This window comes from Prionailurus viverrinus, chromosome D1 (assembly GCF_022837055.1).
Source record: "Prionailurus viverrinus isolate Anna chromosome D1, UM_Priviv_1.0, whole genome shotgun sequence".
In the NCBI taxonomy this organism is placed as follows: Eukaryota; Metazoa; Chordata; class Mammalia; order Carnivora; family Felidae; genus Prionailurus; species Prionailurus viverrinus.
In genome coordinates this window covers 59,907,266-59,932,445 of record NC_062570.1, presented here as the reverse complement: position 1 = coordinate 59,932,445, position 25,180 = coordinate 59,907,266, and the positions used below count along the sequence as shown (strand labels likewise).

The following is a 25,180-nucleotide window of genomic DNA, read 5'->3' as shown; positions in this document are numbered from 1 at the left end:
GGTTGGCATCAGGGAAGAACTATCTAGCACATCTATTAGCAATGGAATGGTCTGCCTCATGTGGTAAGGTTGACTGTGCCAGGGCTGTGGTAGGAGGCAATTGCCAACTAAGTTTCTGCCCTGTAGAGTATTCCAGCAATGTGTGGAGTCATAATTGATCACAGAACTACACTGAATATTTGAGCTTACTGGGCCTCTGGACAGTCTTCAGATAACTGAAAGTAATAGCTGTGCCTTCCTGTAGTTCCCCAGGCCTGTTATTGTAGGCTTTCAGCTGGTCTTTATGTAATTTGGTTTCTAGACCAAATCCTGGCTGCTCCCTTATGGCCACTTTTCTTTGTCGTATTCTTTGTACATTGTGGTCTCAAGACCTAATCCCAGGGCCCTAAGGATGCTTTGACAGAGCAGAGAACAGTAGAGTTGCTTGCTGCCTCATTCATTCTGGACATACTCCTAGTTAAAAAGCGTAAGGTTGCCTTGGCTTTTTTGGCAGCAGCCCTTTTGGCATATATTCCCTGGCAATTTGTGGTCAGCTGAAACCCCTAGATCTGTTCCACATGAACTGCTATTAAGCCATTCCTTTTCCATCCTATACTTGGTAGTTGGTTTGGTTTCATTATATGGTTTTTGTTCTTCATTTTGACTTATTAGCCCTTAGAATCTTAGAGCTAGAAGAACTCTAGAAACAAGCTTTATTCATTTTGGACCTTGCTTGTTTCTTCCATGTTCACTATCTTGTTCTTCCCAGCTCTTAAACATTATGCTGTCCACAGTTTGGTAAGCAGGTCCTCTGCATTTTCATCCAAATCATTCATGAAATTATTGATCAGAGCTGTGAAGCATATCCCAGACACCTTCTTCCGGTTGACCTCTCTCCATTTATCAGCATTTTTTTCAAGCTGATTGTTCTGTTAGCTGTGAGTCTCGTGCTTTGCTCTACTAGCTGGCTATGTAGTTTTCAATTCATCCTTTATATTCCTTTTCAGCCAAGCATGGTAGGTAATCACTACCCCCACAACATAAGGAAATACAGACGTGATAAGAATCCCGAAAGCCAAAGGCACCACTCATGAGAAGACTGGAAAGGCAGCTGGTGCCCAGGGGAGGATTGATCTGGGAGCTCTTTTCTGATCTTTCATGAATTATAGCTTCTGAGGTGAAAAAAATCTAAAAGTCCATTTAAATATCATCTAGTTCTTTTTTTTTTTTTTAATTTACATCCAAATTAGTTAGCATATAGTGCAACAATGATTTCAGGAGTAAATTCCTTCGTGCCCCTTACTCATTTAGCCCATTCCCCCCTCCCGCACCCCCTCCTGTAACCCTCTGTTTGTTCTCCATATTTATGAGTCTCTTCTGTTTTGTCCCCCTCCCTGTTTTTATATTATTTTTGTTTCCCTTCCCTTATGTTCATCTGTTTTGTCTCTTCAAGTCCTCATATGAGTGAAGTCATATGATTTTTGTCTTTCTCTGACTAATTTCACTTAGCATAATACCCTCCAGTTCCATGCACGTAGTTGCAAATGGCAAGATTTCATTCTTTTGGATTGCCGAGTAATACTCGTGTGTGTGTGTGTGTGTGTGTGTGTGTGTGTGTGTGTACACACACCACATTTTCTTTATCCATTCATCCATCAGTGGACATTTGGGCTTTTTCCATACTTGGGCTATTGTTAATAGCGCTGCTGTAAACATGGGGGTGCATGTGCCGCTTCGAAACAGCACACCTGTATCCCTTGGATAAATGCCTAGTAGTGCAATTGCTGGATCGTAGGGTAGTTGTTCTGTTTTTAGTTTTTTGAGGAACCTCCATATTGTTTTCTAGAGTGGCTGCACCAGCTTGCCTTCCCAAAATATCATCTAGCTCTTATTGTTAGCATCTAACATCAGCATTTCAACTGTATAAACTTGTGGAGAGATAGGTGAGATAGAGCTATTCTTATTTTCCAGATTGGAGAAGCTGGGATTGTCCCTCAGTAAATGTTTGCAGAATGGATCAATGAATAGGTTTCAGGTTAGTCTTCACTTCAGTTTTGTATTTGTAGACTCAGGGAAAGAAAAGTAAATGGCTTTCAGTTTTCCCCTCCAGCTGGTCAAATCCAAGCCCCTTCAGAACTAGACAAGAGCTCTGCCTCTTCCAGGCAGTCTTCCTAATGGCTCTTGCCCACAGTGCTACATCTTTCCTCTGAAGTCTCATGTTAGTAATTGATGCTTTGCTGATTGTGCTTGATGGCTGCTCAATTCATGTATTTGTCTCATCCCAAATCCTGGAAGAGAAATTAGGGGCAAAAGCTTTCCATTACTTCGTGCACTTGAACAAATGATTTAACCTAATGTGTCTGTGTAAAGTATTGCCAGCAGGTGGCACCAGAGTCCCTGACAGTGTTCTGAAAATCTTGGGTAACTCCATCATTTACATATTGCCAAGCTGCCACTAAAAATGCTTTCCTTAATGAAGAAGCTTCAGTTTACTTATTAAATTAAGCAAAATGCTAATAAATACTATAGTAGAAATCAACTAGGCAAAATTGTAACCTAACAGTTTTGTCATGGGAGGCTATTCTGTTTACTCAGCTGCTTTGCTTTGCCGCTTATCAGGTACTGCTGTCTAGGCCCTGAACAGAATCTGGCTTTTCAGGCTTCCCAGAGAGTGTCCAGGTACCTGAAAGTAGCCTCAAATCCTTGGTTTATGTTTTTAGATAATTTATTTTTCCTGGAAAGGAAAATTAAGAATTATAAAGAAATTGCTATGACCCTACCACTTGTTTTCCCCCTGGAGGTTTTGGTGATTTTTAAAATATTGTTTATTGCAGTATATAAATTGACACATACTTTACATCAGTTTCAGGTTTACAACATAGTGATTCCACAAGTCTATATGTTACGCTATGCTCACTACAAGTGTGAGCGTAGTATCCATCTATCACCATACAACACTATTACAATACCATTGACTATATTCCATATGGTGTACCTTTTATCCCTGTGACTTACTCATTCCATAATTGGAATTCTGTATCTCCTACTCGCCTTCATCCATTTGCCCATCCCCCTATCTCCTTCCCCCCTGGCAGTCTTCAGTTGGTTCTCTCTGTTTGAGTCAGTTTCTGCTTTTTGTTTGTTCATTTGTTTTGTTGGGTTTTTTTTTTTATTCTATATATAAGTGAAATCATATGGTATTTGTCTTTCTGTGTTTGAGTTCGCTTAGCATAATACCCTCTAGGTGTATCCATGTTGTCAAAAATGGCAAGATCCCCCCTCCCCCATTTTTTTTGTTTTTTGTTTCTTTGTTTTTTTTGAGAGAGACAGCACGAGCAGTAGAGGGAGATAGAATCTTAAGCAGGCTCCATGCCCAGCTCACAGGCCGACTCAGGGCTCAGTCGCAAGACTCTGAGATTATGATCTGAGCCAAAATCAAGAGTCAGAAGCTTAACCACCTGAGCCACCCAGGTGCCCCAAGATCTCCCTTTTTATGGCTGAATAATATTCCATTATGTATATGTATGTATATGTATATATATATACACACACACACATATCTATATAGATATAGATATAGATATAGATATAGATATAGATATAGATATAGATATAGATATAGATATAAAGATATATATACACCACATCTTCTTTATCCATTCTTCTACCAGTGAACACTTGGGTTACTTCCATATCTTGGCTACTGTAAGTACTCCTGCACTAAACATAGGGGTGCAGATATCTTTTCAAATTAGTGTTTTGGGTTTTTTTGGGTAAATATCTAGGAGTGGAATTACTGGTATTTCTATTTTGAATTTTTTGAGGAACCTCCATCCTGTTTTTAACAGTGGCTGCACCAATTTATATTCCACCAACAGTGTAAGAGGGTTCCTTTTCCTTTTCTTTTCTATTTTTTTTGGGGGGGGGGGCGCAAGTGAGTGAGGGGCAGAGAGGGAGAGAGAGAGAGGGGTGGGGCTTACCCGAAGCGGGGCTCAAGCTCACCCGATGCGTGACTCAAACTCACGAACCATGGGATCATGACCTGAGCCAAAGTCAGATGCTTAACCGACTGAGCTACCCAGGCGCCTCCTCTTCTTTCTTTCTCTCTTTCTTTAATTTATTTAAATGTTTATTTATTTATTTATTTTGAGAGAGGGGGAGGGGCAGAGAGAGTGAGAGACAGAGAGAGAGAGAGTGAGAGAGTTAGTCCCAAGCAGGCTCTGTGCTGTGCTGTCAGCGCAGAGCATGAAGCAGGGCTCAAACTCACAAACTGTGAGATCATGACCTGAGCCAAAACCAAGAGTCTGATGCTTAACTGACTGAGCCACCCAGGTGCCCCTTCTGTCCATTTCTAATCAGATTGTTTTTTTGCTGTTGAGTTGTAAAGTGCTTTGTATATTTTGAATATTAGCCCCTTATCAGATATATCATTTGCAAATTCCCTCTCCCTTTCAGTAGGTTGCCTTTTCATTTTATTGATGGTTTTGTTTGCTGTACAGAAGTTTTCTATTTTGATGTAGTCTAAATAGTTTAATTTTGCTTTTGTTTCTCTTGGCTGACGAGACATTTGTAGAAACACATTTCTGAGGTTGATGTCAGAGAAGTTACTGTCTGTGTTTTCTGTTAGGAGGTTTATGGTTTCAATTCTCACATGTAGGTCTTTAATCCGTTTTGAGTTTATTTTTGTGTATGGTATAAGAAAATGGTCCAATTTCATTCATTCTTTTGCATGTAAGCTGTCCAGTTTTCCCAGCACCAATTTTTTTCATATTTCTTTATTTAAAAAAAATTTTTAAAAAAAAATTTTTTTTTTCAACGTTTATTTATTTTTGGGACAGAGAGAGACAGAGCATGAACGGGGGAGGGGCAGAGAGAGAGGGAGACACAGAATCAGAAACAGGCTCCAGGTTCTGAGCCATCAGCCCAGAGCCCGACGCGGAGCTCGAACTCACGGACCGCGAGATCGTGACCTGGCTGAAGTCGGACGCTTAACCGACTGCGCCACCCAGGCGCCCCTAAAAAAATTTTTTTAATGTTTATTTCTGAGAGAGACAGAGACAGAGTGTGAGCAGGGGAGGGCAGAGAGAGAGGGAGGCACAGAATCTGAGGCAAGCTCTAGGCTCTGAGCTGTCAGCACAGAGCCTGACACGGGGCTTGAACTCACAAACTGTGAGATCATGACCTGAGCCGAAGTCTGATGCTTAACCAACTGAGCCACCCAGGCACCTCCCCCAAGCTTTTTTTTTTTTTTTTTTTTTTAATTTACATCCAAGTTAGTTAGCATATAGTGCAATAATGATTTCAGGAGTAGAATCCAGTGATTCATCCCCTATGTGTAACACCGAGTGCTCATCCCAACAAGTGCGCTCCTTAATGACCCTTGCCCATCCCCCACCCCACAACCTGTTTGTTCTCTATAAGAATCTCTTATGTTTTGTCCCCCTCCCTGTTTTTATATTATTTTTGCTTCCCTTATGTTCATCTGTTTTCTATCTTAAATTCCACACATGAGTGAAGTTACATGATATTTGTCTTTCTCTAATTTCACTTAGTATAATACACTCTAGTTCCATCCATGTTGTTGCAAATGGCAAGATTTCATTCTTTTTGATTGCTGAGTAGTACTCCATTGTATATATATACCACATTTTCTTTATCCATTCATCTGTCGATTGGCATTTGGGCTCTTTCCATACTTTGGCTATTGTCAATAGTGCTGCTATAAACATTGGGGTGCATGTGCCCCTTCAAAACAGCACACCTGTATCCTTTGGATACCCAGCACCAAATATTGAAAAGACTATCTTCACCCCATTGAATATTCTTGCCTTCTTTGTCATAGATTAATTGACTATACAAGCATGGGTTTATTTCTGTACTCTTTCTTTTGTTCTGTTGATTTATGTGTCTGCTGTGCTTGCTTCAGGAGCACATATACTGAAATTGGAACAATTTGTATGTTTGTTTTTGTGCCACTACCATACTGTTTTGATTAATGTAGCTTTATAGTATATCTTGAAACCTGGGATTGTGAAGCCTCCAGCTTTGTTTTTCTTTCTCAAAATTGCTTTGGCTATTTGGTGTCTTTGCAATTCCATACAAATTTTATTTTGGCTGTTTGGTGTCTTTGCATTCTAGTTTTGTGAAAAATGCTATTGGTGTTTTGGTACAGATTATGTTGAATCTGTAGATTGCTTTGGTTGGTATGGACATTTTAACAATATTCTTCCAATCTATGAGCATGGAATATTTTTCCATTTGTGTTGTCTTCAGTTTGTTTCATCAGTGTCTTATAGTTTTCATAGTACAGGTATTTCACCTCCTTAATTAAATTTATTCCTAGGTATTTTATTCTTTTGGTGCAATTGTAAGTGGAATTTTTTCTTATTTTCTCTTTCTTCTTCATTACTAGTATATAGAAAGGCAACAGATTTCTGTATATTTAATTTTTATCCTGACTTTACTGAATTCATATATTACTTCTAACAGTTTTTTATGTATACTATCATGTCATCTACAAATAGTGTTGGTTTAACTTCTTCCTTACCAATCTAGATGCCTTCTATTTCTTTTTCTTGTCTGATAGCTATGGCTAGGACTTCAAGTACTATGTTGAATAAAAGTGGCAAGAGTGGATATTCTTGTCGTGTTCCTGATCTTAGAGAAAAAGCTTTTGTTTTTTCACCATTGAGTATGATGTTGGCTGTGGGTTTGTCATATATGGCCTTTACTATGTTGAGGTATGTTTTCTGTATCCCTACTTTGTTGAGTTTTTATCATGAATAGATATTGAATTTTGTCACATGCTTTTTCTGCATCTATTGAGATGATCCTATGATTTTTATCCTTTATTTTGTTAATGTCGAATATGATTTGTGAATATTTAATCATCCTTGTATCCCCAGAATAAGTCCCACCAGATCATGGTGCACTGTCCTTTGGTCGTTGAATGTGGTTGCTAATATTTTGTTGAGTTTTTACATCCGTGTGCATTCAGGATATTGGCCTATAGGTGGGTTTTTTTTTGTTTGTTTGGTGGAGGTTTTTTTGTTTGTTTGTTTGGTTGGTTGGTTGGTTTTTGTAGCATCTTTGTATGGTTTTGGTATCAAGGTAATGCTGGCCTCATAGAGAAGCTTTCTTTCCTTTTCTTATCTTTCAAATAGTTTGAGGAAGATAGGTATTAACTTGTCTTTAAATGGTAGAATTTACCTGTGAAGCCATCTGGTCCTTGGTTTTTATTTTATGGTAGGTTTTTGATTACTGATTCAATTTCATTACTAGTAATTGGTCTCAGATTTTCTGTTTGTGCCAGGTTCAATATGGGATGATTGTATGTTTCTAGGAGTTTATTCAGTTTTTCTAGGTTGTCCAGTTTTTTTGGTATATAATTTTTTTGTAGTGGTCTCTTAAGTTCTTTGTATTTCTGTGGTGTCAGTTGTTATTTCTTGTTTCTGATTTTATTTGGGTCCTTTTTTTTTTCTTGATGTTTCTGGCTAAAGGTTTATTCAAACAACCAGCTCTTGTTTCATTGATCTTTTCTATTGTTTGTTTGTTTCTTTTGTCTCTTTCTCATTATAACCCCACCACTTTCAATATGTTGATTATTTTGGTTGCCAACTGCAGTCTTTGCTCCCTTATGACAGTTGACTTTATGCAGTTTTGATAATGTGAAGCCATAATAAGAGCTCTCATTTACTGAATGCTTACTATGAATTATGCGCTCTACTTGTTTTTTTTATATAAGAGCTATTATATATTGAATACTTACATTGTATTTATTACATTACCTATATTAAATGCTTACTTTGTTGGGCCTTGTTCCAAGAACTTTCCATGAATTAATTCACTTAACCTATACAATCTTTTGAGAGTAGATGCTGTTAATCCCATTTTACAGTTCAGAAAACTGAGACTTATCAGGGTTAAGTGACTTGCCTAAGGTAATACAGTAAATAGCTGTATTGAGATTCATATCTAGACCTCTTTAATTCTAAAATCTCTGGTCATTTCAGTGTATTATTCTACCTTGTTTTTCATTCTTTTTTATTTATTTTTTATTTTTTTAAGTTTTTTTTTAATGTTTATTTATTTTTAAGAGAGAGAGAGAGACAGACAAACCATGAGCAGGGGAGGGTTGCAGAGAGAGAAGAGACACAGAATCTGAAGCAGGGTCCAGGCTCTGAGCTGTCAGCACAGAGCCCATCGCAGGGCTCAAACTCACGAACCATGAGATCATGACCTGAGCCAAAGTCGGACACTTAACCAACTGAACCACCTGGGCACCCCTCGTTCTTTTTTTTTTTTTTTTTTTTTTTTTTTTTTAAATTTTTTTAAATTTTTTAATGTTTATTTAAAAAAAAATTTTTTTTTTCAACGTTTATTTATTTTTGGGACAGAGAGAGACAGAGCATGAACGGGGGAGGGGCAGAGAGAGAGGGAGACACAGAATCGGAAACAGGCTCCAGGCTCTGAGCCATCAGCCCAGAGCCCGACGCGGGGCTCGAACTCACGGACCGCGAGATCGTGACCTGGCTGAAGTCGGACGCTTAACCGACTGCGCCACCCAGGCGCCCCAGGGAGAGACAGAATTTGAAGCAGGCTCCAGGCTTCCAGCTGTCAGTACAGAGCCCAATGCAGGGCTCGAATTCACGAGCTATAAGATCATGACCTGAGCTGAAATTGGACGATCAACCGACTGAGCCACCCAGGCACCCCTCTATTTGAACTTCTAAAAAGCATCTAAAGATTAATAGAATCATTAATCAAAGGTTTGATTTATATTTTTCTCTTGCTGCTAGACTATTAGCTCCTTGAGAACAGGGACTAAGGGTCATGTTTATTTCTGCATTTCTCTTTCCATTAAATGCAAACTAAATTCTTGATGTACTTACTGAACGCTTCCTTCGCTCTCCCAGGAAATCTGAGATACAAGGCTGCTTAACAGAAGAACCTTAGCATGTTAGAACTTGAAGGGGTTTGAAAAATCAAGTCAAGCCTTTCCCTCAAGGAGGAAGAACCTTCCTGGGTGACCCAGTGAGTTGGAGGCAGACAGAATTAGAATCTAGGTCTTTTGGGGTTCTTCTGGGCCATCTGGTTTAAAGGGCCTAACCCTGTCCCTAAATTGCTCCCTCTCTCTGTTTCTTCCTTCTTCCTTTTCTTTCCTTTTTCCTTTCTCTCTTTCGTTCATGATGTGAGATGAGTAGCTTTACACCCTTATAGCTTTAAGCCTAAGAGTTACAAAGCAAGGCAATATTTTTTCATTTCTTTTACACTGATGCCTAGACTTATTCCTGATTATGCCTTTGTTCAATCCAGAATAGTAGGGTAGTGGGGATTTGACTGCCTAAGGATGTTGGGTGTTACCCTGTATGTAGGGGACCATTAGAGGGTTGTAAGCAAGGGAATGACATGTTCAAGACTATATATTAGAGAGACACTTGGGTGGCTCAGTCACTTAAGCATCTGACTCTTGATCTCAGCTCAGGTCTTGATCTCAGAGTCGTGAGTTCAGGCCCCACGTTGGGCCATGCACTGGGTGTGAAGCGTACTTAAAAAAGAAAGAAAGAGAGAGTGGGAGGGAGAGAAAAAGAAAGAAAGGGAGGGAGGGAGGAAGGAAGAAGAGAGAGAAAGAAAAGGAAAGAGAAGAAAAGAAAAGAAAGACTGTATGTTAGAATTACCATTCCAGACTCCTGGAAACGGTAGATTGGAGAGGGAGACACTGAATGCAGGGAGATTGAATAAAGAGGTCATTGCAGTGAGCCAGGCAAGGGCAGGCAAGGGCTGGCAAGAGCTGGCAAGGGCTCACCTGGAAAGGAAAGAATATATACAACAGTTAGGTGAGGGATGAAAGGGAGGTGTCAGGCATGGTCCTAGGTTTCTAAGTTGGATCACTAAGAGGTGCCTCTGTCCAAATTTGGAAATCTAGGAGAGGATCAGGCTGAAATGGACTTGTGGATAGAGCTACAGAGGGAGCTGGCTAGAGCTGAAGTGCTTGTGTTTGTGTTTCAGATGGTGACCCTCTTTCAGATGTGGGTTGTTCCCCTCTATTTCACAGTGAAGCTGCACTGGTGGAGGTTCCTAGTGATCTGGATCTTGTTCTCTGCTGTCACAGCTTTTGTCACCTTCCGAGCCACCCGAAAACCTCTAGTACAGACAACCCCAAGGTGAGAGATTAGGTAGTGGGGAAGAAGAGCTAGGTTTCCTGAAGCTAATGGGTTGGAATGCACTGGGGTTGGAATGGGTTTAGACTGAAAAAATTGTAACTTTTATTTGCCAAGATTACTTGGCATGGGGTTCCACCAAAACAAGCTGATTGGGAGAACTATCCCCCCTTCACAGATTAAAAATCATAAAATATTTCCCTGTAGCTTACCTTAGAGTTTATATCAAGGTTTATTTATATTAAAAGCAACCAAAATAAGTAAGCAAATTCTGGTGATCATTGTCTCATTTTAAATGTTTTTGTGTGTGTGTGTGTGAACCCTTCTCTAATCTCTAAATTAGATTTTCTATTGTATTCTTTTATAGGCCCTGTAGTTTTCCAACATAGAACTTATCACAAAATATTGAGTGTCTATCTCCCCCACTAAACTATAATTGTGAGATCAGGAACCACATGTATTTTGGTTGTCACTGTGTATCCAGGCCCTACCACAGGGCCTGGCACATAGGAGCCTACTCTGTAAATTTTTGTTGAATGAATGAATCTCAGCAAATGTGCAATTTTTCAACAAATAATACTTCCTTTTTGGGTCACAAAGCAGCCCCTGCCTGTATTATTCTTTGCATTTTATCCAAATGCGTTTCTAGTTTGATCCTCCCAACCAGCTTGTGAGGTCATTTAATATCTGTACTTGACAGAGAGAGAGATTTTCTCATTCATTCATTCATTCAACAAGCACCTGCTATGTGTCAGGCCCTGTGCTGAGCGCTGGGGATACAGAACTGGATAAGACATGGTCCCTGCCCTCAAGGAATGCTCGGTTTAATGGAGGAGATGGACAAGAAAGCAGCTGTTTCAGTGCAGTTGGTAAGTGCTGTGAGAGATGTATGTACGGATCCAGGAGAGCCTAGCGGAGGAAATAGCCAGCCTCAAAGTTGTAACTACCTGAACCAAAGTCTTCCAAATTTCAAGTTGCTCTTTTCCCCATGCATTTTATGTTCTGCTTTACTATAGGTCTTCCTTTGGCCTTCTGAGTATCATTTTATATGGTAAAATTGATCTTCAAGGTGAAGTTGGTGATTGAGAAGCTCCTCTCTGGCTATGGTAGTTTACATTAAGGACTGTTAGAAAAGATAGAGGCTCTGGAGCCAGATGGATGTGGATGGGAAACCCCAGCCCTGCGAATTGTTAATTATATGACTTGTTTGGCTTCACCTTTCTGAGCCTTGAATTTTTTATCCTTACAAATGTGATGATAATTGCTACCTCATATAGGGTGATATGAAGACAAAATGTGAAAAAGCACTTTAAGAATCACTAAATAACAAACAGTATCAACTTGTAGATAAAATGACTGAAAATGTGTCTATAACATGGGAAGTTTTTTATCACGATAACTAACATCTGATAGTGCTTTATAATTTCAGAGCACTTTCATAAACATTCACGTTTATTCATGTAGCAGTTATTGAGCGTGTATTATATACACCAGGAAATGGGTTCTGTACAATCCATTGAGGAAGGCATCATGGTTTTCCCCTGTAATACAAAAAATAAACTTGTCTTAGAGTGGTGATTTGACTTACCTGGAATTACCCAGCTAATAATACTTACTTTATCCAGATTCCACCTAAAATTCCACATCCTTTCCACTATCTCACTCCCATCTGATCAGTGCAAACCCTGGGTAATGGAGCTCTGTGTGGGTTTTGCTTTGTGTAAAATGTTTGGGGCCTTTCCCTTTCTTGAGAACTGATCACCACTTGCTTAGCTGTAGCAGGGAGGCATAGGCAGGGACCTTGAGTTTCTTCCCTGAGGCGGAGCACAGTTGGCAGTAACTTGGCCTCAGTAGCCAGGCAAGCTTGAGTTGTTTATTCAAGCAAATTGTTCCTTTGCTCCCACCACAGATAGAGTAGTTGCTCCTGATATCAGGGACCTGCCTCCATAGCATTTAAAAAGGCCCTGCTACGTTCAGGGAACCATCTTTCCTCTCTGAACCTGGCTGGGGTCAGCCAACCAGATTTCACACTCCTTTTTGTAGGGTTCTAGAGAGCACTGCTCCTCCTCCTTCACGAGCATTGTACAGCCCCACTCCACCCCGCCCCCCCCCCCCACCACACACATCCAATTCAAAGGTATTCTTTGAGTGCCTCCTTCCTTATCCCTTCTTCTCCAGAAAATCATTTCAGAAGCAAATCCATTAGACACCATTTCATTATTGGCCTCTGGAAAGGAGCAAAGCAGTATTCAGGTTAACCATGCCCAACTGGAAAAGCCTATAGCTGATTCTACTTATTCATCTTCCCTTGAATTCTCTTTTCTGACGAGAACAACTAGCCTTCCCCACCTATTCCCTTCTGAGCATAGCTGTAGTTAGTAGTTTTCACTTCCTTATCCAACTAATCTGAATTTGAGATGACATAGCTGTCTGAGGTCAGCTGTGCTCTTTGAGGCCAAAACCTCCTTTTAAGGCTTTCTTTTCTTTGCTTGGTCTGGGACCAGGAAAATAGCACTAGCTCCCTGGTATGTGGAGGTGTTTCTACCATTAAGGGAGTGACCAGCTCCATTACAGTAACTAAAGTTGCTCAGTAAGTCCTAACCAAAGAACCTGCTCTCTCCATTGATGTGTGAATAAGAGGTTCTGGTAATCCAGAGGCCCCTAGACCAGAGTTTCTGTGTCAGCTGTGCTAATATTCTTTCCTTTCTCTAGGTTGGTTTATAAGTGGTTCCTGTTGATCTATAAAATCAGCTATGCCACAGGCATTGTTGGCTACATGGCTGTCATGTTTACCCTCTTTGGTCTCAATTTATTATTCAAGTAAGTATCCTTTGCTTTTGTTTTTGCTTGTGTTTGGGGAGGAGGGGCCAGTATGGTGTACCTTTCTTCCTGGAGCAAGTCCTAGATATTAACAAGGGGGACATGGCACCAAGGATAGGACACTTGGGCTTTGGGGAATAGGGGAGGGTGAGCCCTCCCTGATTTGCACTGGCCAAGAGAAAGGAGTGTCTGGACATACAGAGTTAGAGTCCCAAATCATTGGTGATATTTTCCAAGAATCTATATTGTAATGAAAAAGTATTAAAAAAAAGTAAGCATAATAATGATTATAGCCAGTTACCATTACTCCATTCATCACTGTAACAGAGCCATTTTCCTTGTCCATGTTTGTACTATCTATTGCAGCGTCCACTCTACCTGAGTGGTCTTATGTTCAGGGAGACTAGGAGTTGGCAAACTGTCCTGTGGGCCAAATTGGTCTACCTCCTGTTTTTTTCTAAGGTAAAGAAAGTTTTTATTGTAACACAGCAATACTCATTTGTTTATGCATTGTCTATGGCTGTTTTTGCAATAAAACTATAGCAGCAGAGTTTAATATTTGTGGCAAATACTATTTAGGTCACAAACCTTAAATACTATCTAGTCCTTTACACAAAACGTTTTTTGTCAACCCCTAGACAAACATGTGACACAGTTGGAACCTGGCAGTAGGTTCACCCAGAAGTATACAGGGCGGGAAACAGCAGAGCGGTGGCCATAACAGTCCTTACAGTAGTTCCAGGGCTGGGATGTGAGGGAATGAGACCACCCAGATGGCTGTGGGAAACACCCTACCTCAAAAGCTTTCCCTCGCCAGTTTTAAGAATCTCCCAATTTAGATGCAGTATACTAATAAAATTGCTGCCTTGTAACGTAGCTGACATTCCACAGATTTTAAGGACACACTTTTTTAGAAAGTTAACCTGTGGGCATTTAACTCCCGCTCCATTGTTGGGCACTTAGGGTGTTTTTCAGTTTCAGATAACATTGTTTTGTTGCTTCCTAAGGATATATTACCAGGAGTCAAATTCTGGCTGTTACTCCATATTGTCATAAGATTTCAAAAAGATTCGTGTCAGCGTACAAGCCCCCTCACTCCCAGTTGAGGCAGAAGCCAAGAAATCCTGGACTCTGAGACTGTAGGGTACAGTAAGTAAAGGCAGAAGAGAGTGGAAATGTGGTCTCATGGCTGAGGTGATGGGACTGTGGGCTGTGGATCATGAGGAATCCTAAGCCTAGGACAGTGCACTTGAAGTTACAGATTTAGGATTCAGATTTAAAGTCAGCACCACTGGACTCTTTCCCAAATTTGGCACACTGTAGGCAGGAGCCTTTTTTTTTTTTTTTTAAGTTTATCTACTTAGAGAGCTGGAGAGGGGCAGAGAGCAGAGAGAAGGAGAAAGAGAGAGGATCCCAAGCAGGGCTCAAACCCACGCACTGTGAGATCACAACCAGAGCCAAAATCCAGTGTCAGACGCCTAACCGACTGAGCCATCCCGGTGCTCCAGGAGCCTTTTTGAAACTGAAAGGAATAAGCCCTACTTTATATAGTGAGAGGATACTGTGGAATTCTTTCTTCCACGGGTAGTACAGGCTGCAAGCAATAACAGGCTCCACAAGGATTTATAGGAACTCATTGGAATAGAGTCTAACATGTCCTATCAAAGAAAACCAAGATATTTCCAGATATCTTCCTAACCTGTGTGGTTAAAAAAACAAAAATCAAGATTCTGCATTGTACTAAAGATGGCTATTCTTAAAAAAATTTTTTTAAATGTTTGTTTATTTTAGAGAGCACGTGTGAGCGGGTAGAAGGGCAGAGAGAGAGGGCTCTGCCTGAAGCAGGCTCCAGGGTCTGAGCTGTGAACACAGAGCCTGATGTGGGGCTCGAACTCACAAACCACGAGATCATGACCTGAGGCTGAAGTCGGATGCTTAACCGACTGAGCCACCCAGGCTCCCCAAGATGGCTGTTCTTTAAAAAAAAAAATTTTTTAACGTTTATTCATTTTTTTGAGAGACAGAGAGTGAGTGGGGGAGGGGCAGAAAGAGAGGGAGACACAGAATCTGAAGGAGGCTCTAGGCTCTGAACTGACAGCACAGAGCCCGATGCGGGGCTCCAACCCACGGACTGTGAGATCATGACCTGAGCCTACGTCGGACACTTAACCTACTGAGCCACCCAGGCGCCCCGGCTGTTCTTTTAATTACAGTTCTTTTTTATTTGCATAAATTATACCAGGAAGAAAACAGAATTGAGAGGCTTGACCATTTTTATGCTACTAATCGAGTTAATTGGTATAAGATCCTGATGTCTAGTTACTAGGTTAAATATTACATGATTCATGAGTAAACTCAACTTTTTAAGATAAATATAATTTACGACTTTAAGTGAACACATACAGTTCCTGGTACAAATATTTTTAAAAAGGTTGTTTTCTATAATAAACATTTAAAGACTGAAGGTTGCAAATTATTAGTCCTTGGAATTATTAAAACAAGCCTCTTAATATACAGATAAGATCTTTGTCCTTCTTAGGAAGTAGACTTGGACCAAAATTTAACTTTGATGACATGATACAGAATATGTATAGATACAACCTAAAATTTTATGGTAACTGGTATGTACGTATTTACTAACTGACTGACTTTATCTTTATTTCTAAAGCTGTGGATGGCAAGCTTTTTCTGTAAAGGGCCAAATCATATTTTAGACTTTATGGACAAAAGGCAAAGTCTAGGATAATATGTAGTATAACAAGAGGGGAAACTCTTCCCTTGCCCTACCTTGTTTGAGGGATGGGCTGTCTCAGATGGTGGGCATGCTTTGTGCCCACTTGCCATCAGATGAGACATTCTCAGAAGGAGGGGCCTTACAAGGGGGTGTGTGACCACTGGGATCATTTTCACTCTCTGTTCCAGTGACAACCCAGGTCCTGGTGTGCCCTTGCTCAGTCATTTCAACTTAGGCAGCTGGCTGGAGGTGAGGCAATTTGGTGAGTTGCCAACTTCCTGACTGAAATTCCACTGGTTGGTGTCCAGTGATTGCCAGCAGTGGAGTCCCCAACATGTAGGTGCCAACCAGAGTGGGCCCTAGGCAGCTGTAAGGCATGGTTGCCAGTTGGAGGAGACAGGCACTGGGAACAGAGTGGGGAAGAGGGGCACTAGGGAATACCTTGGCTTGGTCTTTGTAGCTCACAGTGCTAGCCTGTTCAGATGGTGCCAACAAGCCATATAAAAACAGCAGGCTGGATTTGTTCTTAGTGTGCCAACGCTTGCTTTAACCCTTAAAGCCTACCACTTTAGTTGCTGCCTTATGTGTCCCACAGTAGTAATCCAAAGCAGTTGCATCTTAGGGTAGGCCTTACAGGCCATGCTGCTTCCCTTACAGGATCAAACCAGAAGATGCTATGGACTTTGGCATTTCTCTCCTCTTCTATGGCCTCTACTATGGAGTTCTTGAGCGAGACTTTGCAGAAATGTGTGCAGACTATATGGCGTCTACCATAGGGGTAAGTTCACATGGGCTTTGTTTTTTCTTTTTTTAGAGCATGTACACACACACACACAAGTTGGGGAGGGGCAGAGAGAGAGGGAGAGAGAATCCCAAGCAGGTCCTGCACTGTTATTGCAGACCCTGATATGGGGCTCCATCTCACAAACCATGAGATCATGACCTGAGCTGAAATCAAGAGTCAGATCTTAACCGACTGAGCCACCCACGTGTCCCCACACGGGCTTTTAACTGCCTCCTGACATCTCCAGACAGTTCAGGATAGCAACGCTTGTTTGATGGAAGAGATAAACCATAAAAAAAAAAAAAAAATCTTTCAAGATATAAGTAGTATGGTATGGAGATTCCTTCCTTAAAATTTGGAAAGCCAGATCTCAGTTGTACCTTGGAATTTTTAACTTTAGAGCCATTGTAGGAAAGAACCACTTTACCATTCAGGAAGTTAACATTCATTTAATAGATATTTATTTAATGGTCCCTACGTGCCAGGGCACTGGACTTATGCTGGAATTACAAAGGTGTACGTGGTCCTTGTCCAAAAGGAGTTTACGCCCTAGTGACAGAGATGGGTATTAAAGTAATAAATACACAAGTAAATATAAAATTATAACCTCAATAAATACTATGAAGGAAAGGTTCATAATGGTGTGAACAAATGCAATAGTGACATTTGACCTAGTCTCGGGACTCCGAGATGGCCTCCCTGAAGAAGGGACTATTGAGCTGATGCATAGGAGTTAACTAGATGAAGTGGGAAGTGATGTGAGTGGCAGCTTCACCAAGAGACCTAGTGGGAGAATTTCTCACTAGGGTGGGGAGTGCCTCAAGCCCCAGCTCTTGACCCCTCTTAAACCCACATGTCTTTCAATACCTCTTAATAGCACAAGAACATAAGGATCAAACAGTGACATTGAACTTTATTAAAAGGTTGGGGTTGATAGCAGGAAAATAGATTTGAGTTTGAATAAGGTTAGTCTGACGAAGCAGGGTATCTCCTTTTCCAGACTTTCAGACCCTGCCCCATCCAACTCTCGGCCTATCTCTGTGTATCAGGTGCCATCTTAGCACCCACCACCTAGAATCCACATCTAGACAACTATCCTCCAAGTGTCTAGACCCAGAGCCCATGTCTGACAAAAAATATGCCTATACCTCAGGCCAGCCGTCTGCATCCTGGTTTCTTCTATGATGATCCACATCTTCCCTAGGTAATTGACACTGAGAATGCCTATCCCTTTCAGGGGAGCTACTCTGCCTAGCTCTTGTCCAACAGAATGTGACCTTGCTGACCTCAACAATAATAACAGTTTGCTGTTTCCCCAGGCCCCATCTCTGGGGGCAGGGAGCGGGTCATAGGAAGACTAACATGGCTTGTGACAGTACTGGGTGAGTCACCAGGAGTTCATTCATTCATAGTTTCCCCACAGCAAATGTTGCGGAGACTTAGTGGCAGGTTAATTGCTAGGGCTCAGGATGCCAACAGATGAGACTAGGCAGCGATATGGGAGAAGGGACTCTAACTCCAACTTGGGATAAAGGGATAGACTGCCCTACCTTTACAGTTCTTTTCACCCTGAGAATTCCAGGATTTTCCTATATCTGCCCCAGTCTTTAGTCAAATGGGCTGTGGTCTGCTTAGGAACACGTGGGCCCCTGAGCCACAGCAACCTGAATTTCAAGAATATCCCTGGCCTTGAAGCCAGAACCTGATGAATGGTTTGGGGAAGGCAGTTTAAGAAAGCTAGGAAATTCCAGCCTTCCATGCATTTGTTAGCCAACTCATTCTTTCATTTATTCAAGAAACAGTTATTTGTCAACCATTTATAGTGTGCCAGGTATGACCAACTGCAACCTTTACTAGCACCACCACTGCTCACTTCCAAGTAGCAGACCGAGTCATTTTTTTAAATTGTGGTAAAGTACACATAAAATTTACCATCTTAGCCAGTGTTAAGTTTGCGGTGGCATTAACTACATTTACATTGTTTTGCAGCCATTACTATATCCATCCATAGAACTCTTCATTTTGCAAAATTGAAGCTCTGAACCCCTTAAATAATAACTCCACAGTCCATCTTCCCCACAAGCCCTGGCAACAACCATTTTAGTTTCTGCTTCTATAAATTTGACCACTCTAGGTGTACCTCATGTAAATGGACCCATGCAATATTTGTCCTTTGTGATGGCTTATTTCACTTAGCATAATGTCTTCAAGGCTCACCCATGTTGTTGCATGTGTGTCAGAATTTTCTCCCCTTTTCAGGCTGAATAGTATTCCATTGTGTACCTCAATTTTTAAAAGACTAAATAAATAAACGTGTGTGTGTAGCCGCTGAGATAATAAAATTCCATTGTGTGCCTATGCCACATCTCAGTCCCAGTTGTTTTCATAGTCTTTTGTACATTCTGTGATCACAGCTCTAATCCCAGAGAGTCATAGTTGATTTTGAAGCTGTTCCATCTACCAGGTCCGGAACTATGCTGACTCGTCTTTTGGTCCCCCTTGAGAGTGGTTTGACCTACAAAGATCTGTGATTAATTAACTTAAGGCATGCTAGAAATGAAACCATAAGGTTTACAATTGTATTAACATGCATTCTCAATTCCTTTTTACTATTCTGCACTACTCTTGTTTAGTGCAGAATAGCTGTTTTGCCTCACATGGAGTAATTGTAGTATGAACTAAAGTAACTCTTGTGTCAAGGGAACCTTGGATGGTGTTTTTTTGTTTTGTTTTTTTCCCCAGCTGGTCACTGTGAGGTCATGAGCTTGTGATAATCAGTCATATAGTTTCCATTCATACCCAAAAGTCATGTTGGGTGGGGGTAGGGGGACAGAGGATTGTGAAATAGGCAAGCCTGTTTTTCTGGGGCTCAAAAGAGAGAACTGTTGGGCAGGCAGGGTAGTGGCACATTATTTCTGCTCCATTAGGCCATGAGTCCTGCCTCATGCTTTCTTCTCAACAAGTTTCTGTGCCCCAGACAACATTAGGACAGGACTGGCTGTCCATTCATCTGTCTGAAGTAGTGGAAAGAGCTAGGGGGTTAGAGTCAGACCTCATTTCAAATTCTAATCCACTTTTAATTAGCTATGTATTCTTGAGCAGGTTACTTTACCTCTCCGATCTTGTTTTCTCAGATGTAATAATATTACCAGACATAAAGAATTGTAAGGAACAAACAGGTTAATGCACAGCATTTTGCAGAGTAGCTTGGCCCATGGCACGTAGTAGAGGATGATGATGGTAGCTGTCATTTGTCCAGTGTACCTAGCATACACTAGTGCTTGCTGGAAAGCTACCTGTTTTGTATATGTGATCACCTGGAGCAGAGAGACCCTGTAGAATTTGTCTTTGTATCTTCATTACCCAACACACAGATCAAGACACAGAACAGACCAATCCTAAATCATGAGCATATGCCAGTTGTCTCTTGGATGCCATCTATTGTCTGAAGTCCTCTCAGACCATTCTGTCACATGGAATCTCTTCTATAACCCTGAGAAATGGATATTTTATTCAGTGTTTCACCAAGTTTCAACTGACCAGGCACCAGCTCAGCTTTGCCACCAGCTGTCTCTGACTTCAGACGAGGCCCTCCTCCTTGGGCATCAGTCTCCTCACCTGTCGAGAAGCGGTCAGACTGGGTGAGCTCACAGGGCTTTCATGGTGTATACATTCTTCACTGGTGTGGCATGCAACTCCTCTTTGTTTCCTGAGCCCCTGATGTGCACAAGCGCCTGTGTTGGGTTTTCTACTCACAGATTTGCACCCATCTTTCCTCCTTACCTCTAGTTACAGCGGAGAAAATGTCCTTTCTCCCATCACAAGCCAGCCATGCCTACACTGTGGATTCCATACCCTCTTCCCTTCTCAGGGACCCATTGTGCTATCAACTTCCTTTCTCACTCATGACTTCAACTTCTCCTTCTCTGCTAGGCTCTTCCCATTAACTTTTGAAGCATTCTTTTTCAAAAAACATCCTTTCTTTGACCTACTTTCTCCTCTAACAACTGACCCATTTCCTGTCCTTCACAGCTAAATTTAGAGAAAGTTCCTGTCTCCTTTTGATTGCTTTCCACATACTCCTTAGTTCATTCTAATCTGGCCTCAGCTTAAACCCTTCCTCTGAAATGACCTTTTTATTCAGGTCACCAGTGACTGTGTCACTAATTCTGACCTCAGCAGCCATCAGTTGCTCAGCCAACTATAGAATTGACTCAGCCACTCTATACTTCTTAAAAGGGTCTTTCCTCCTTGGCTTTTGTGATGCATCTCTATCCTGCTTTTCCTTCGCTGTCTTCTGTAGCTTGTCCTCCCTGGAATGTCACTATTCCCTGAGCTCATACCTAAGGCATCTTCAATGCACTTCACCTAGGCATTCCCCTTTTCTTTTTCTCAACTTTCTGGACCTCTAACCCAGCACTTTTTTCAGTACTATATCTTTAGTCTTCTGTTTTCTATTTGTCATCACCAGTCTGTCCACTCTCAGTTTTTACTGCCATCAAATTAGCCCAGACGTCCCCTTAGCGCAGGTCTCCAGCATCTCTTGCTTTTAAAGAATTGTCCCTTAGCTGGCCTCTGAATTCATGTTGGCCTCCTCTCCACTCCATTTTCCACGCAGGAGACAGAGTAATCTTAAAAATTCGTGTCTGATCAAATGCCTTAGATGACTTTCCATTTCAAGTCCAGAATTCTTCACGTGGCTGAGAAGGTGTCACAGTTTTCCTCTTTCTCACAACTCTAGCCACATTGGGTTCGTTTTAGTTTCTCAAGTGCACCGGGCTCCTTTCCACCTCAAGGCCTCTTCCCTCTTCTGCCTTTCTTCCTCTCCTAATGCCCACCACCCATTACCTCTCAGCCTCAAGAAACTTCTTGTCACTCTCTCAAGGAAACCTCCTCACGTGACCTAGGCCTAGTTAGGAACCTCTTTCTTACCCCTGTACTGCCTTTTTAATTCTTATTTTAGCCTACTTAGTAGTTCTTATTTTCTATAAGTATTTAAAAATTTTTTTAAGTTTGTTTATTTTGAGAGAGATAGCAAGCAGGGTGAGGCAGAGAAAGAGGGAGAGAAAGAATCTAAAGCAGGCTCTGCCCTGTCAGTGTGAAGCCCAATGCAAGGCTTGAACCCATAAATCTCGAGGCCATGACTTGAGCTGAAATCAAGTCTGACACTTAACTGACTGAACCAACCAGTCGCCCCAGTATTTATTTTTTTAATGTCATTCTCTTGTAGCTGTAGGTTCCATGAGGTTAGAGGTCAGGTTTATGCTCTTCTAGCATTATATCCCCAGGATATAATGGTCCAGTGGCTGGTACTTCAGTAGGTACCCAATATATTTTGATGGAAGAGGGAAGGGTTTGGAAGGCTTGCTCAAGTTCATCAAGGTGGTAAGTGACAGAAGACTGTACTTAGGTCTGTCTAATCCTAATAAACCATTGGTCCCCCTGAGTCTATTCTAGCAAGGGATCAGGCTCTTAAGGTTAAACTGAAATCTGCCTTTCTGTATTTTACCCAACCCCACTTCAGTGCCTCCTGATACAGTCTCCTGTGTGGTCTCTGTGAGCCATGGTGGTGTTGGGCCTTCCTGGTTTGACAGCTTACCTGAGGGCTTTGTTCAAACACTGTATTATTTGACTCTGCCTGCCTGTTTCCACATTAGCCTTGTGGGAAGAACTCCAGAAATGAGGGGCCTAAGACAGATACTTTTGTGACCTTTCTTCTTTCTGTCTTCACCTCATCCAAGTTCTCTTTTTGATCCTTCATCCTTTATTTTTTTTCTTTTTTGAGATTGAGACAGAGACAGCGCAAGCAGAGAAGGAGTAGACAGAGAGGGAAAGAGAATCCCTAGCAGGCTCCGTGCTGCCAGCAGAGTCTAATGTGGGCTCGAACCCACAAAACTGTGAGATCACGACCTTAGCTAAAACCAAGAGTAAGTCGGATGCTTAACCGACTGAGCCACCCAGGCACCCTGATCTTGCACCCTTTGCCCCGGTGCTCTGGGGGCAGAACTCTGGGGTGATTTGAGGTTAAGCTCTTCCTCAGAGCTCTAAACCATCTCCTGAGTTGTAGCATTCTTAGTTCTCTTATTGCCAATGTTGTGGGCCAGAGCGAGTGGCCATATTCCTATGCCACGTGATTGTACAAGGACTCAGTGCCAAGCTGAACCCAGACCTCTTGGTCTCCCCTCTCTGTTTAGTTGATGTGCCTAGAAATTCTAAGCCAGAACACATTTCAGAGCCATCAGCCTGTCAAGCTTTGGGGAAGTGTTTCTCAGAGGTGCCCCCCAACACTAACATTATGAGATTCCAGCTTTTGAGAGTTGCACAGTTCATAGACTCCCACAGGTTTGACCCTGCGTTCTGACTCTAGCTTATCCTTTTCCACTGCCTTTTGTACTCTGGATAAACAAATTGTAATTATTTGGATAACTGGCCTTCGGCAAGTTAAGTAGGTGATCATTCTGCAGATGTTACTTGGATGGGAACTTGGGTAGGAATCAGAGGGTCTGGGTTCTAGTACCCTCTTGTTTATTTCCTCTTCTGCGCTTTGGTTTCCCCAGTGTTAGGGCTGCTCTAGTATTCTGTGATAAGTAGCACTCACCTTGAGCTACTTCAGAGAGTTTTACAAGGGAGGGAGGTGGGAGTGAAGGCAGGAAGCTCTATATTCATGGACTCTTGGGGGCAGTGTGTTATCTCTGCCTTCTATCCTGGAGGAGTCTTGGGTTTGGATAGCAGTTCTGATGTCTGACAGAGGCTGTTCTTCAGGAGGACAGCTTGGAGCAAGGGAAGCTTCCATGTCGAGCAGAAGTTCTGGCAGGCACCTGGTGTCACCCTCTCATACTCCCTGTCCCAGCACCTGGGTGCCGTCTCCTCTCTCACCCAGCCTCAGGGCTTTGCTTTTTCAGAAGACATTTGTTTGCAAACAGAAGAAAAGAGAGAGCAAACTCAAGTTTAAGGACATAGGTATAGTAAACTATCTTACAGGTCCAGATGAATTGTAATAACAAACCCCAAAGTCTTTTTCACAGTCCATTATAGAGTCTAGCAAAATGTTTAAAAGTTCTGGAGATTAGTTGCACAGTGTGAATAGACTGAACACTGATCAACTTACATTTAGAAGTAGTTAAGATGTGTATTCTATATTATGTGGTTTTTACCACAGTTTTTAAGGCAAAGGAAAGGAAAAAAACAATACATCTTAGAAAATGTCAAAAAATAAATTTCAAGTCTTTTCTCTTTGGGGTCAGGGGGAAATGCTATTTAGCTATTTAAGAATAGGGGCACCTGGGTGGTTCAATCAGTTGAGCATCCAACTTCATGATCTCAGGGTTCCTGAGTTCGAGCCCCGCATTGGGCTCTCCGCTTGTCAGCATGGAGCCCGCTGTGGATGCTCCCTCTTCTCTCTGCCCCTCCCCCACTTGTGCTCCCTGTCTCTCTGTCTCAAAAATAAACCTTAAAAAAAAAAAAAGAAAGAAAAGAAAGAAGGAATAAACCACATGGAAAGTATACAAAATTTGGAGTTTGTTTTTGGAGCATGGAATTGGTTATTGTAATTCACCATGGTAATAAATAATCTTTAATCTAAAAGTAATGTATGTTCATTAAGGAAAATTTGAGTACAGAAAAGTAGACAAAAGAAAAATACCACCTATGGAGGGGCGCTTGAGTGGTTCAATTGGTTAAGCATCCAACTTTGGCTCAGGTCATGATCTCACAGTTCGTGAATTTGAGTCCCACGTCAGGCTCTGTGCTGACAGCTCAGAGCCTGGAGCCTGCTTTGGATTCTGTATCTCCCTCTCGCTCTCTGCCCCTCCCCCACTCACCCTTTTTCTCTTTCTCAAAAATAAACATTTAAAAAAATTAAAAAAAAAAAAAAAAAGAAAAGTACCACCTATGATGCTACTACCAAACCATCACTGGTGTGAGCATTGTGACATATTTCCTTCTGATCTTTTCTCTTTGTATAGATTTGGGCTTGTCTTTACATATGGTACCAATCATACTGTGCCATCAATTTTTGACACTTACTGTTACACCTCAGGCTTCCTGTTGACTCGCTGCCTGTTCAGTCCCTTGAGTGTGTACCAAACTTATTTAGGCATTCTCCTATTCTGAGTCATGCATGGTTATTTCCATTTCTTTGCTTGTTTTTATTATTTTATGGTATTTTTTACGGTGGTAAAGTATATGTAACTTAAAACTTCACTATTTTAGCTATTTTTAAGTGTACAGTTCAGTGCATTAATTACATTCACAGTGTTGTGCAACTATCACCACTATTTCCAAAACTTTTCATCACCCCAAACAGAAATTCAGTGCCCATTAAGCAATAACGCCCCATTCCCTTCCCCCAGCCCTTGGCTACCTCTAACCTACATTGTGTCTTTGTGAATTTGCCTATTCTAGATATTTTATCATATAAATGGAATCATAATATTTGACCTGTGGTGTCTGACATTTCACTTAGGATGTTTTCAGTGTTCATGCCTGTTGTAGCATGGATCAGAACTTCATTATTTTTATGACTGAATCATATTCCACTGTACACGTATACCACATTTGGTTTTATCCATTCATCTTTTGATGGACACTTGAGTGGTTTCCACCTTTTGGATATTGTGAATAATGCTGCCTTGAGTATTGGCTTACAAATGTGTGTTTAGTTTTTGTTTTCATTTTTGGGGGGTGGGTACATGTAAGAATGGA

The 25,180-nt window shown here is 41.4% G+C and overlaps 2 protein-coding genes across 4 annotated transcripts in view; one reads left to right on the top strand and one right to left on the bottom strand.

Annotated features, from left to right (window-relative positions):
• The window catches only part of RNF121 (ring finger protein 121), an 82,089-nt gene that overhangs the window by 52,289 nt on the left and 4,620 nt on the right, over positions 1 to 25,180 (top strand). For all 3 annotated transcript variants that reach the window (XM_047879135.1, XM_047879133.1, XM_047879134.1), the window contains exons 4-6: positions 9,988 to 10,142; positions 12,852 to 12,959; positions 16,351 to 16,471. In XM_047879135.1, coding sequence (XP_047735091.1) covers positions 9,988 to 10,142; positions 12,852 to 12,959; positions 16,351 to 16,471 — 384 coding nt within the window. The remainder of the gene's footprint in view (positions 1 to 9,987; positions 10,143 to 12,851; positions 12,960 to 16,350; positions 16,472 to 25,180) is intronic.
• NUMA1 (nuclear mitotic apparatus protein 1) overlaps positions 23,601 to 25,180 on the bottom strand; it is an 83,638-nt gene continuing 82,058 nt past the window's right edge. The window contains exon 20 of the mRNA XM_047879117.1: positions 23,601 to 23,611. The gene's annotated coding sequence lies outside the window, so the exon portion shown is untranslated. The remainder of the gene's footprint in view (positions 23,612 to 25,180) is intronic.